Raw genomic sequence first — 12,976 nt, forward strand, 5'->3', positions numbered from 1 at the left:
TACAATATATTACTCACATTTGTTCTCAGCAGGTAATCTGGCTTTTTATCAGTTGTAGACCAAATTCCTCAGGTAATCTATCCATCTTTTTGCTGTATTTCAGATACAAACACATTGCTCAGCTTCTGAAAGAGCAATCTAAAGGATGGTGTTTGTGCTGTTTTTCATTTATTCCCTGTCATTTTAAGTTTGAATAACAGGATTTGATCAGAGCAATGCTATTGGCAACAGCAGTCAGAATGAGGTCTCTTCTCTCTCTAAAGATTTGTTGAGTATTTACAGTACATTCCATCAGAAAAACTGCGGCCAAGGTGAAAATTCAAACAGATGTCACAACAGGGTATAATAGCATAATAACAGAAATTAGCTAGCCATAAGTGCAGTGGCAGGCACGGACGGACCTTGATCTGCCTGTGCTCGCCTCGGGACCAGAAATGTGGTGAGCCACATCCCGTTAAGCTGGCAGGACAGAAGTCTGGAGGAGCCCAGAGGTGCACTGCACTTTCGCTTATCAGCCCTACCCAGAGTCTTGATATTTGGGGTTTCTGCTGATTTGGGAGTCCCTCCAACACACTGCAAGTGGCAATGCAAGTATGCCTTGCAAAAGGCATTGAGGCTTCTATAGCAGCTTCTGGCGGAAAAATACTAAGCCTGCTGTAACAAGGTGTGCTTCGCAGCTTTGGTATGCACATCACCTAGGAAAGCAAAGTGGTTGCAAAGAGGACCAGATCCTGGAAATCTTGTGCCTGTTTTTCACTAATTCTAGGCATGAAACCTTTTTTCTGCTGCTGGGCACATTCCTGAGATCCTAAAAGTTTATTTCATTCTCAAAGGACAGTAAGTGGTAGAAAACTTGAAAAATCTTTGAAATCAGAATCTTTTTGTTTGCCGCAGGCCATTGATAGATAGCATTTCAGTAATTTCAGGTTTAACCTTTTCCTTTTTGAGCTCTTTTATCCAAATGAACTAACATTCATGAAAAGGACTTTTCATTTTAAGAACACTGAAGAGGCAGAAATCAGCACCCAAACCCAAAATGCAAACACCCGAGACTGTGCCTGCTCCCTCCTTTGACCTCATAACCCTTGATTTCTGTCCTGCACCAGGGCACATCCTCCAAAGGAAGGGCAGAGCTCTGCTTCTGCTTGTCTCCTTTCCAGTTCCAGTGTCACATCAGGTCCGCTCATACCGGCAGCCTGGTGCTGAGCACCCTTTTCTGGGGAGTAGGACATCTGAATTTTAATTCCTCTGTCTTCTTTTGCCTGCAAATGCTAGCCTAAGGCAGAGGCTTACTAGCACCACTTCTACAAACAGACTCGTTTCAAAATGAAATGACCTCTGTAACCACATTTTTAGAAGGTTCAGTCCTATAAATGTAGGCTGCGGAATGGGTGGTGCATGGATTTCAAACGGACTTAGGTATGAGCTTGGCTCAGGTCCATCAGGATGGCAGCAGTCAATGCAGGTAACTCTCCCATTTTAGACACCTCAGTCTTTTTAGTAAAATTTTGATATGTTTTCAGAGTATCCGTTGCAGACACATGCAATGTTTTATTGGAATCCCAGGCTGAGCTTTGGGGGACTTTTATTCTGTCTCCAGAGTTTGAATACTGGTCACACAGCACAACTTTTTCGGAAGAACCAATTCCAGGTTGTTTAAGCTGGGTTTAAAGTTTAAAGCAGCAGTTTCCTCCCAGTCTCCTTCCAATCTTCCTTCCCACAAAACTCATGCCGTGGGATTTGGAGGTGGGATTGCTGCGTGATCGGGTCTTGTAATTCCCCACGTTAGGCAGAGGCTTAGAAACCTGAACATGACTGCAGGTGGTTTTTCACTTCTTATTTTATACATTTGTTTGCCACTACAAGGTTTAATAGCAAAAAAGGACATATTTCGCTTAAACAGATGATGCTTCATAACCTTCCTCTAGACTCCCCTTACCCCTTCATGCCTTCCCATTCCAGTCTATCTTCCTTCTTTGTTGATGATTTTGAAATAGTAACTCTGTGCCTCTGTCTCCTAGTATTAGCATCTGGGAAGAACGATGACTTTGTGACTAAAGTTAAGTGTGAGAATCCAGAGAGCTGGAATTTGTTCTCATTAATAGCAGAGATGGGTGTCTGTGAGGAAACACTTCATCTTTCTGTTCATCAGTTTCTTCATCTGGCAAAGAAATTTATTCTTACATTGCATAAATGTGTATGGTTTCAGATATGTACACAAAAGGCTGATATAGAGGTGTTTGAATTATTTTTACTGATTTTCCATGTTATTAACTTCGGTTGTGAAAATATAGTATTTTTATTTCTGTTTCAGCTGCTGTGAAAAAGGAGGGGGAGAAGAAAGGTAAATCAATTATTTTCCCTTGACTGAAGTGTCTTTCAGGCTGTGACCGCTGTGAGAAATGTTTCTTTCATTCAGTGATACAATTGCGATGACATACACCACCTCATGTGCTACCATCAGCCGGCTTTATCTACTCCTACTGTGATAACACAGTTGTCATTTCCAGTATTGTTAGCTCCTTTCTACCACAGGCCAACACAGCCCAGTATCAGACACTTCATCATTCTGGTTGGGAAGAGAATGAAAGGCTTTTGTTACCATGTTAGGATCTGTCAAAGAGAACAAAACTTGCAGTGCACCGTGCATGCTGACCTGGCTGTTTGTTCTTTGCAGAAGGCACTTTCCTAGGGACGTTTAATTTCCTCTTGTCAGCTATGTATGTAGCATGAATATAAGCCTTGCTGAAGTTGTTCTTTGGTATTTTAACAGATTAATAGAAAAATTTGCCCTGAATCAGAAGCTAAAAAAATTACTTTAAATGTTTAAAGGTAAATATACTGTATTTATCAGACCCTAAATATCTATTTATAGTGTCATCTTCCAAAATAAGATTTGCCTAGTTAAAACATTTTTTTGTGATTAATTTGTTGATTTTATTTCAACTGCAAAAATAATGAAATATTAGCACTAAGGTGATATTTTTCTTTAATCTATTCAACTTTACTGATTATTTGGTTTATAAGCCATATCTTGCTCACTAAACTGGGAACATTTCCAGAACTTTTGCATAGATTTCAGAGGATTATTTGAGATTTAGTGTTGAGTAAGTGAGAAAAAAATTGGCTTTCTATTTCTGAAGTTTACAGTTGGGGGGGGAGTGATTTTGGGGCAGGGGAAGCGTCTTTTGTCATTTCTAAAATGTTTGGAAATTCTGTCATTCACATAGTTGAACAATGGAGCCAACCTTTGCTGTCTATACACGAAGACATTTTCAATTCTGTTAATTTATTATTTTTTCTGTTATCCCTATACAGAGTTGTTAACTGAACTGGAAAAAAAAAATTATAGTCTCAACTGTTTTAACAGTTCATGAGTGAAATCTTGGCTGTGTTGATGTTAGTGGCAAAATTCCCATTCACTCCACTGGAGCCAAAACGTCACCTCATGTGTTTAACAGAATAATAAAATTCATTTTGGTTATCAAAAACAACTACGCTTAATAGGTATCAAGCAGGATATTTTGTCCAAAGATTAATTTGCAACAACTGAGGCATGAAAGGTAACACACGAAGCAGGGAGAATCAGAAAACTGGCAGCTACACTTACAGCCATTGGTTTTCAGACATCGAAATGCCTGCTGTGTTCACAGCCTTGAATTTATCACATGGACTGTTACATCTTTAATGGAAAGAAAGGAGTGAGGTAATCACTAAGGGTGCTGCTTCTGTCAGCCTTGCCACAGGTTATGGGTCCATTCATTTACAGAAGAACATCAAGGGAATTTGTTCAAAATACCTACTGCTTGCCCTTGGTTCATTTTTCACAGGTTAGGATTTTTTTCCTCCTTAACCTTAATCTTCCCCAACAAAACTGATGAAAAAATGCATTTTTAATGAACATTCTTTGAACTTGGATCAATTTTTCCATTTCATTTTCTTTTCTATATGTTTTCTGCTAAAAAGGCATTTCCTCTGATTTCTTAATTTGTTGAAAGGATTTTACCAACAAGTATAGGTAGGATACCTTGAAGCTCACGGCAGGGTATACCTCATCCTGCTGGTTACCACCAACCTACTTCACAGAAACATGAAGGTGCAAACTGAAAGTCAGCTTTGGTCATTCTTCTGATATCATAATTTTATTTATTTTTGGACTAAACCTCCCTCTGGTTTTCTGAGATCATAACCGACATTGTCAGCAAGGAAGCTAGTGATTCTGGTGAAAGACGTGCTAGTCCGACAAAATTTTCCAGTAACTAAGGAAAACTGGTTCAGCGATGTTCCTGTCTTCAGTAGATATGCACTAAACTAGACAACTGGAGAGAAGTAACAAGGCCTCTTCCAAAAAACAAACGTGCCATTCTTTAGCTTTCTCATCTACCTTCACGCTCTCTGCAGGCCCCACATGGAAAATACTGCATGTTACTAGCTAACTCCTAATATGATCAGGTTTTATTTATTTCTGCTTATTCTGTTACCATAAAATACTGCTCCAGGCTGCATGTGTATTCCTCTGACTGGCAATAAAAAGGGGCAATGTTTGCTGGTCTTGCTTAAGGACACAGTATTTTCTGCCCAGCTGCAAAAATAATGGAAGTAGCCAAGCAGTGCTCTAAATTGACTGGCTCATTATCCAAAATATATTGTGGTAGTAGCATGCACAGTTCAAATGCCACTTCACCATTTCTCTTGAAAATCATGCAGCGCATAGGCACTGTGCTGTATACGAAGCTTTCTCCAATTATTCTGTCTTATTCAAATACACAGACCTCATCTAGAAAAACAAGAATAATGAGCAATACAGAGTGACAAGCCATCATAAAAAGAGAAGAAGATGGAATGACAGTTTCTATCGACAGTACATTCTGTGCATAGCATAAATCAGACATGAAGTTTGAAAGAGACAGAAAGACCAAAATTAAGATGGAGAAAGCTTACGTATTTCACTGATTTCCCCAAATATGAGTGATACTAACAGGAACCTTAAGGCACAATTCATACATGAAACTTATGCATGAAATTTATGCATTAACCATTTCTATTTGAAAGGTTAGCTCTCTAAGACTTTGTGACCAGAGTCCTAGAAAATAGTCAGCTTCCAGCATCATGTAATGCCTTGTTTCAACATGTGTGGGATAGAGGAGCTGTCATAGAAATGTATAAAAAGCTGTCAGTTCCTAAAGGGCAAGAGGTAGCAACCTTTTGCATGAGGAAGGCATTTCCTAATATCCCCAAGAGCAAATCTGGCTGCCAGTACATGAAAATTTTTAACTCTTGCTGATAATTCAAAGCACTGCAAGCAGGGATTCAAGTGAATTACAATAGACCCAGGTATTGGTGATGTGAGATAAAGCCCATCAGTTTCAGGGTACCTCCAGAAAACAATAAGCAGAGTTGTAACACCAAACTATTTCAGCATTTTTTTAGTTTTAAGTGTCCTTTTTAAAGTCAAGAAATGTTAATATTTTTAAACCCAAACAGTATTTTTATATTTCAAAAATATTTCATAATTACAGAGAGTTCCAAAAATGCTTTGTGCGAAATGGAGCCAGATTAAAGCCAATTTCAAAGTTTCCTGGTTCTGCATAAAATGGAATTTCTCATTTCAGTTCATAGCTCCTATACCTTACTTATTTCTGACTAAAGAGGGCAGGGATTGAGATGGAGATGTCAAGCAAGCAACCTTAACAAGCTTAGTAAGTTATCTCTCCAGGTCAGTCTCAGGAAAGCTTGCCTGAAGCTTTGTTACTTCTGTGATTCTAGTGAACCCAAACAGGATTTAACCATTGCATAATCCCTGTGGGTTATGCATCCACATGCATACGTGTAAGAATTGTCTCATTGTTTAAACTGAATCACGAACCTAAGTTGCCAAGAAGTTGGTTTCTCCAGGCTCCCTACAGCTGATGAACAAGAGAGAGCGAGCTCTGTCTTGCTTCTGAGAGCAAGTTAGATCACGCATCTAATTCAAGGTAGCTGTCTTCTGGGAGTCTCATCTCCTGTATAGACTGCCTATAGTTAGATGTTATGAGTACTTGTAAGCTAGTAAGATGAGGAAGCTAGTTGCCTGTCGATAATGTGACTCCCTTTCTCATTTTCAGCATTATCGCTCTAGTGACTTGCTCTGAAATTCATTTAATAGTCTTTAGAAAGCCAAAAACCACATTCATATGACAAGTTTCATCAATAATAAATCGACAGGAGTGTATGCAGGATCACATTTTGACCTTTTCCCGATAAACGCATCATGGTGTAAAAAACTACATATAGTCTGAGTGCAGGCAATATCAAACAAATGCAGAAAATGGGCAAGGTATGTACATTCCAGCTCCAAACTACATATTTTTGCCAATCCAGTAACGGACAATTTCTTTCAATTACTCCTGGTAATGGTACCCTATTCATCAGTTGGAAACTGCTGCTCTGCATACAGTGTGGTACAAACTGGCCAAGGCACAGCAGTGTCCCTTTTCCATGTATATATAAATCAAGATGCTTTCCAAACTGAAAAAGACCTGAGCAATAGTGCATTTCAGAACTGCTTAGCTTTGGAGTTGACCAGAAAAACTGGAAGGCAGCCTTCTTATCCATAAAGCAAATGGTCACAGCAGCGTGGGATTTCTCCTCAGTTGCAAATACCACTGGTGCCATATGAACCACACCTTCATTATGTAGTTTTCTAACATGCCTCAAGGGATAAGGAAGCAGGCTACCTAATTCTATAACTGCAAAGTGTATTACGCAGCCCCCTAACAGAATGTGTATTCCTAAACAGAGAAAATCAAAAAAAGTAGAAATACTTTTAAAGGCATTTTCTTAAAATAGTGTCAAAAATTCAGTATTATGTATGAGAAAATAGTAAAAACAGTTACACGCTACTAGGCTGTTGAACCTGGCAGTGCTATTTTGACTGTAGTTGAAGGTAGGTATCTCTTCCGAGAGGTAACAGCCATTGAGTTAGCCACAAGATGGAGCCCAAAGGGTCTCCGACCAGTAGTTAACGTTGCCTTCCTGAACCAGCTTCAGAACTAAGTCATGCAGTTTTACCGAAATGTCAAACTACAGACAAGGTATTCTTCAACGTAAATCCAATCCTGCCTAAAGATATTTTTCATTTAATAGATGACTGGCCATACATTGGTGAGCTTTGACTTCCCATGCTGAAGCAACAAAACCCCGGCATTTTCAAGGAATATTGATGAACGGAGAATTTGCATGAAATATGGAAAATGTTTTGAAAAGTCTACATCAGTTATGACCTCTGTTTACCTTGTCTCAACTATCTTGGGGGGTATAAATATTTTATGTCCATTTTGCAGGGTTATGTGAGACTTAATGATCTGTACAACCTCTGTTAAATGATGGCAAGATCTTGAGGGACCAGGGTCATGTACTTTCCACGTTGCAGGTCTTTCAGTTAGGATAAGACATGACCAGAAAACACCCTCCAAAGTACCCACTCAATATAAGTAGAAAGTAGGCAGAGGAATGATGAGTGCAGTGGGCTCAAGGCTTTTCACTGAATTCATAAATTTAAAGAACTTTTTAGATCCTCAGATGAATTTAATCATTAAGAAACTTTAACTCATACAAATTTAGACGTCTAAAGTTAGTCATCTACATTGAAGCTATTCACCCTAGTCTCACTTTAGAGTTAATGGAGAGAAATAAGCATCTGCAGAGAGTATTTCACCTGTCATTCATATATATATATCTATATATCTATATATCTGTTAGAATGCAAAGCATTACCCCCTGGAGTTACCTATATTTCTGATGACTATAACAAAGAACGTAGTTTAGGTTTAGTAACAAAAATAGAAAACAAACTGCAATGAACATCAGGACAGTTTCTTGTTAATTATTTTAACAACCCTCCCCAAGCCTTTAATTAATTTTTCTCTTTTAAGAATCCGATATCGAAAGAAAAGAAAGGTGAGAAAAAGCAGCAAGTCATTTATAGATCTTAAAAGCTGATTGAATATCCACTCTCATTGTACTTAGATGGAGGGGCCAATACAAATATTTAATCTAAAATTCTTAGCATTAAGCTGCAAACTCCATGTTTAGCTCCCTAGCACCTTGTTTTCAATGTACTCAGTTAAGTCATGTAAAAATAATGATGGTAACTTGCATCAATGTTTTTTAAAAAACACCCACAATTTTATTCTCAACAGGATTTAATCTAAACCTTGTCATTGGTTACACCTTTGTAATCCATTCAAGGTAAAACTGAGATTATACTTTTTTGTATGTCTTAGGTAACAATGAACCTGCAAAACAATTCATATTGATAGAGCTGGCATAGCATTTCAATTGCAGTTATTACAAATTGTGTTAATCATTATAACTTACCTTAAAGTACATCAGTAATTTATTCAGCCCCTGCTACCAATAAATGGAGACAGTTAAACTAGTATTTTAATGATTATGAAACAGCTGTGATTTCTGAAGAGAGAGTGATCTGTGTAATTGGTGGCCTGTGTTATTACTATAAGTTAGTTGTAATACATGTATATTGGCATCATGTCAGCAACGCTCTCACTTGTCAATCAGCATAATATGCTTAACACCTGGGTATCCATGTAACACATGGTTAATTGGCTAAAAATTTCCCCATGGGATAAACTATTACTTTATTGCTCTGCGCAAAGATGTCTGCAAATGCATGTTCAGAGGTATTCTATTCAGATGCAATTCCAGAATTAACAGTTCTTCTAGTGTTAATCTACATTGCCTTTTTTATCTATGCAGACATCATTTTCAGAAATGTGCCCTTACAAAGTTGTAATTAAAGCAAAAACAGTGATCAGCAGCATTTCATGAGGAATGAAGATGGCTCAGGATGTTCTGCCTCTAGAAGCTAGTCATTAGCCCTCTGCCATAATCACCATATCAATTTGGGTAGCACACTTGGAAAAGTCCATCTTTTCAAAAGCTAATTCTTTTTCTATTGTTTTCCACTCCTAATATCAAATAATCTCTCCACAAAAATTCTTCTTTTCTAGATTTTCATCTTATTCTTGTCTTAATGACAATTATTTTACATTTATTTAATAATGTATGTAAATATATATTCAGCCATGATTATACTTTTACAAATCCAGTCGTAGTTAAGAAGGAGCTCAACAAAGATGTTCATATTCAAAGTATTTGCATGGAATCCAGACCCATGGGGTTAGTTTGGCACCTTTCACATATAACAGGCATTATGAAATAGGCTGAAGATTCAAATATTAATGAATATTAACATCTGCAAGATGTGCTCCTTTTGGCTCCAATTGTTTATACAGAGCGGTGAACAACACTATTTTTGCATAAACTAAAGTCAATATTCAGAAAACCATGTCATCACTCTAACATCCTATATACCTCAGTCTGCCCGATTTCACTCAGTTACCCTTTATGAGTCGATAATCTGTGTTGCAATAAAGCATGGCCTGAGCTTGGCTATGTTTTGCCTTAGCTATATGCAAATGTAAAACTGATTATTACTAAAAGTGAAAGCTTGTTAAGCATATTCTCCCTCATCTGTATGTTCCCATCCCACAATTTCAGGGAATAGCACATGAAAACGTCAGAAGCTGAGGATGATATTGAGAGGAAGCTCTTCAGGTCTTTCGCCACACGTGCCTAAAGATGAAATGCATTAATGTAGCACATGTACCTCATCTACATTTGACTGAAATTATATTCTTTCCACCTCCATCGATGGAAGATTTGTCCTCCTGGGATTTTAAGACTTATAGTACTTTAAAGACATTAGCTTTCAGTGCTATTATACAGGATTGCTGTTTCAACAAGACTTGTATTTCCCAGTGCATTTCTGTTGTTTAACTGACAAACTGGGAAACAGAGAAAGATTGGGATCATTACTGATGTTCCCTACAGGCATGCATCTCAGATTCAAGTTGAAGTAATTCTTCTCATTAAAAATTGTTTAAAAATGTTGGCAATGTCTGTACTTCTTTGCTACTTCTACTATATTTATGCCATGCTAAAGTTTCTCCCTTTCCTCCTCTTTCTGAACTGCTTGTTTTTCCCAGTTATGTAAAGTACTTTGAACTGCCAGTTAAAAATAAGTCTTAAAAACAAGCTGTTCTAGACAACAACAGAAAAATCCCCCCCCAAACGAAGAATCAGCTCATTCTTCACTATGCAGCCCCGAGGTATAAGGCAAACCAAACAGCAAGGACACAAACATGCTAACTGCATGAAGGCAGATATCTTGGACCAGGCTGCTCTGGCAATGGAAATAAGGCAGAAGGAACTGTGAGAGCAGCCTGATAGCTTTTTTGGTGGAAAGCGGCAATAGAAAGACCAGTCTGTTGCAAATGAATACCCTAGAGGTTCTAATATCAGTGGTTAATTATTAATTATAATGGCAAACCATGGCATTTTAGGTGGGTTTGCCTTAACCATTTACCCTATTATCATCATTAGTCACAAAAGTCCTGCTGAAACAGTGGTCCAAGGAAGTCTGTAGTGCTGCACAGACCCAGACGAGCACTCCCTGCTAACGAGTAAGAGTGAGAGCACTAGATGGAAGCTCAAGTCCTCTGCTGCCCTGCAAATGTCCAGATAGCCTTAGATAAATCGCTTGGTGTTTCATACCTGTCATGTTAATGTGGGGTAATACTTCCTTAATGTATAGAAACCTGGACAAATATTCTGGAAAGTGCTAGGTTTAAAGTAAACCAGAAATGTTAAATGAACACTGTAGGGAATTAAGAGATCCTCTAAGGATAAGGCTTGCACGGCATGCACTTTAATATAATCATACACCAACTTCCTCTGTTTATGCCACCACCACACTTCTTGCTTTCTTTACTTTGACCCATCCATAGGGTAACTCTTCGCCATGCACTGTCAAAGCAATTTTCTAATGTAGAGCAGGGGTCAGGATGAGCACAAGCCATTCTCTTTATAGGAAGCTTGCTGCAGCTAATCTGTTTTGCGAGGAGTCATTTTTTTAGGCATATGCTCATTAGACTGTTTTTCCTGCGCAATCAGTCTGCCAGCTGCTCAGCCAGCCAGCAGGACTTGAGTAGGACACAGACAGATATGAGGGATCAGGTCTGCTGATCTAGAAAACTTGTAGGACCATTTGACTTCTCCTTTGAATGACAGAGAGTACAGACAATAACTTCACAAAGGCAGGGAGCTGCTCTTGAGCAGTGTGATAAACCCTAATAATCCCTTTTTTTCCCAAAGTTATTAATATCTGAGACATTCTGAACTGGCCCAATGTAAGGAATATGTTTTATTCTGGTTGACTTTTTGATAACACCATTGCTCCCCAGACTGAAAAACTTTGCACTGACTAGAACAAAACTGTTTTATTCAAACTTATATTAAAAGTTCATTGATGATTAGGTAGAATGATGTGGCATCTTAAGTTCTTGCAGACTACAGTATTCCCACTGAATTTTGAAGGAGGAATATCCATTAGTTTGTCCAAGGGCCAAACTGTTATTTTGTCTAGAGTTCATTTTCAGGGAGAATGGACTTAGCTTGAATAAGGAAATCAAAGATTTATCCTTCATCATGATGTGCAAACTGGAAGGTTAAGGCACAAATCTTGAGAATTCCATTAAAAGACCTCTGTTGATCTTGATTCTTCTTTAGGCCTGTAATGTTGTTACAGATTAACGTCATGCATGCATTTGTCTAATGCCCAGTCCAAATCCTGTTAAAGAGTCTTTGTGCTCTCTTTAATGAGAGATGAACCAGGCTCTTACTTAGCCTAATGGAAAGTAACTTTCTTATTTATAATACACATGTAACTATCTGATTAGAAATAATTTTCTCAGCTACAGCATGTATTATTATTTTGTTTTTCTTCACTAAAACAAATAGATCTGGTATTGCTTTCACTTCCTGCACGACATATTCTTTTCTTACAGAGTGTGCACACTCACAAATGTATTCGCTGTCTGATCAGCAAATGACTGTTATCCAGATGGAAAATAGACATGTTATAATCAAAAAGCACGTTCTGCTTTTAGCCTCACCACTTACGGTTCAATAAACCAGAGGATTTCTTTTCTGAACCCATATCAGAAGCTAATTTACAAAAATATGCCATATATAATTAATACCCTTCTGGCATTCAGAATAGCAGGCAAGAGGCAAAGAAAATTTGAAGTCAATGTGAAAAACAGCAAGATAACTACCAAGCCCAGTTACCAAGTTTAATTTAGAATGACACAAAAGAAATTTCAAAAACGTTTTTGCTGAGGGTAGAACCAGATAATTTCATTGATCCAGTTCAGATCTTATGTAGTTTCAAGTATTTCATCAAAGATCCATCTGTTTTGATTAGATCCGAATCTGACCCTTTTCCTCCTTGAATATAGTTTAAGTGTTAAACAAATGAAGATAAAGTACCTACTTAGGACTGAATTTTCTAACATCGTGAACAACAAGCAGTTATTTACCCAACAGGTAGTCCTGTTAGTTAAGAACATCAGAACAGCTCTATGAAGCGAGACCAAGAGTTCATCTCACCCAACACCCTCTCTCCACCAAATGGCCAAACCAGCAAGGGCCTAGGGAGGAGTTCAGGAATAAAACAGCCGCACAGCGATCACCCTGTGACCTCCCGCAATCTCAGCTCAGAAACTTCCTAAGCCAGAAACCGTCTCTTCATGTTGAAGACTACTTGGTAGATTTTTTCTCGAATTTGCCCTGTCACTTTTTGAAATTGTGAAAATTTTCAACATGCGCACATTTTGCAGCATGGAGTTTCGCAGCTTATCTAGGCACTGTATAAAGAAATATTATTTAAACATAAAATTTGAATAGAGCTGCTTTACTGTCAGTGCAAGATACTACATGAAATGAGTGAGAGCAGGAGAATACAGCCTTTCATTTCTCACCCTTTAGGTTAAATGCCATATAATATATCATGAAATGTTCTGGAAAGTCTGACTAGGTCATTGACATTTAGCTTTTATCTTCTTCCCTTTTC

The 12,976-nt window shown here is 38.1% G+C and overlaps 1 protein-coding gene across 13 annotated transcripts in view; it reads left to right on the top strand.

The window, feature by feature from the left end:
• The window catches only part of TRDN (triadin), a 242,223-nt gene that overhangs the window by 187,568 nt on the left and 41,679 nt on the right, over positions 1 to 12,976 (top strand). For 11 of the 13 annotated variants that reach the window (XM_052781181.1, XM_052781170.1, XM_052781179.1 and 8 more), the window contains one exon: positions 2,315 to 2,344. The exons of 1 other annotated variant lie outside the window; for it this stretch is intronic. In XM_052781181.1, coding sequence (XP_052637141.1) covers positions 2,315 to 2,344 — 30 coding nt within the window. Of the gene's footprint in view, positions 1 to 2,314; positions 2,345 to 9,561; positions 9,955 to 12,976 lie in introns of those variants that run through there. One more of the 13 variants, XM_052781182.1, reaches the window with a different exon arrangement.

This window comes from Harpia harpyja, chromosome 3 (genome assembly GCF_026419915.1).
Source record: "Harpia harpyja isolate bHarHar1 chromosome 3, bHarHar1 primary haplotype, whole genome shotgun sequence".
Lineage (NCBI taxonomy): Eukaryota > Metazoa > Chordata > Aves > Accipitriformes > Accipitridae > Harpia > Harpia harpyja.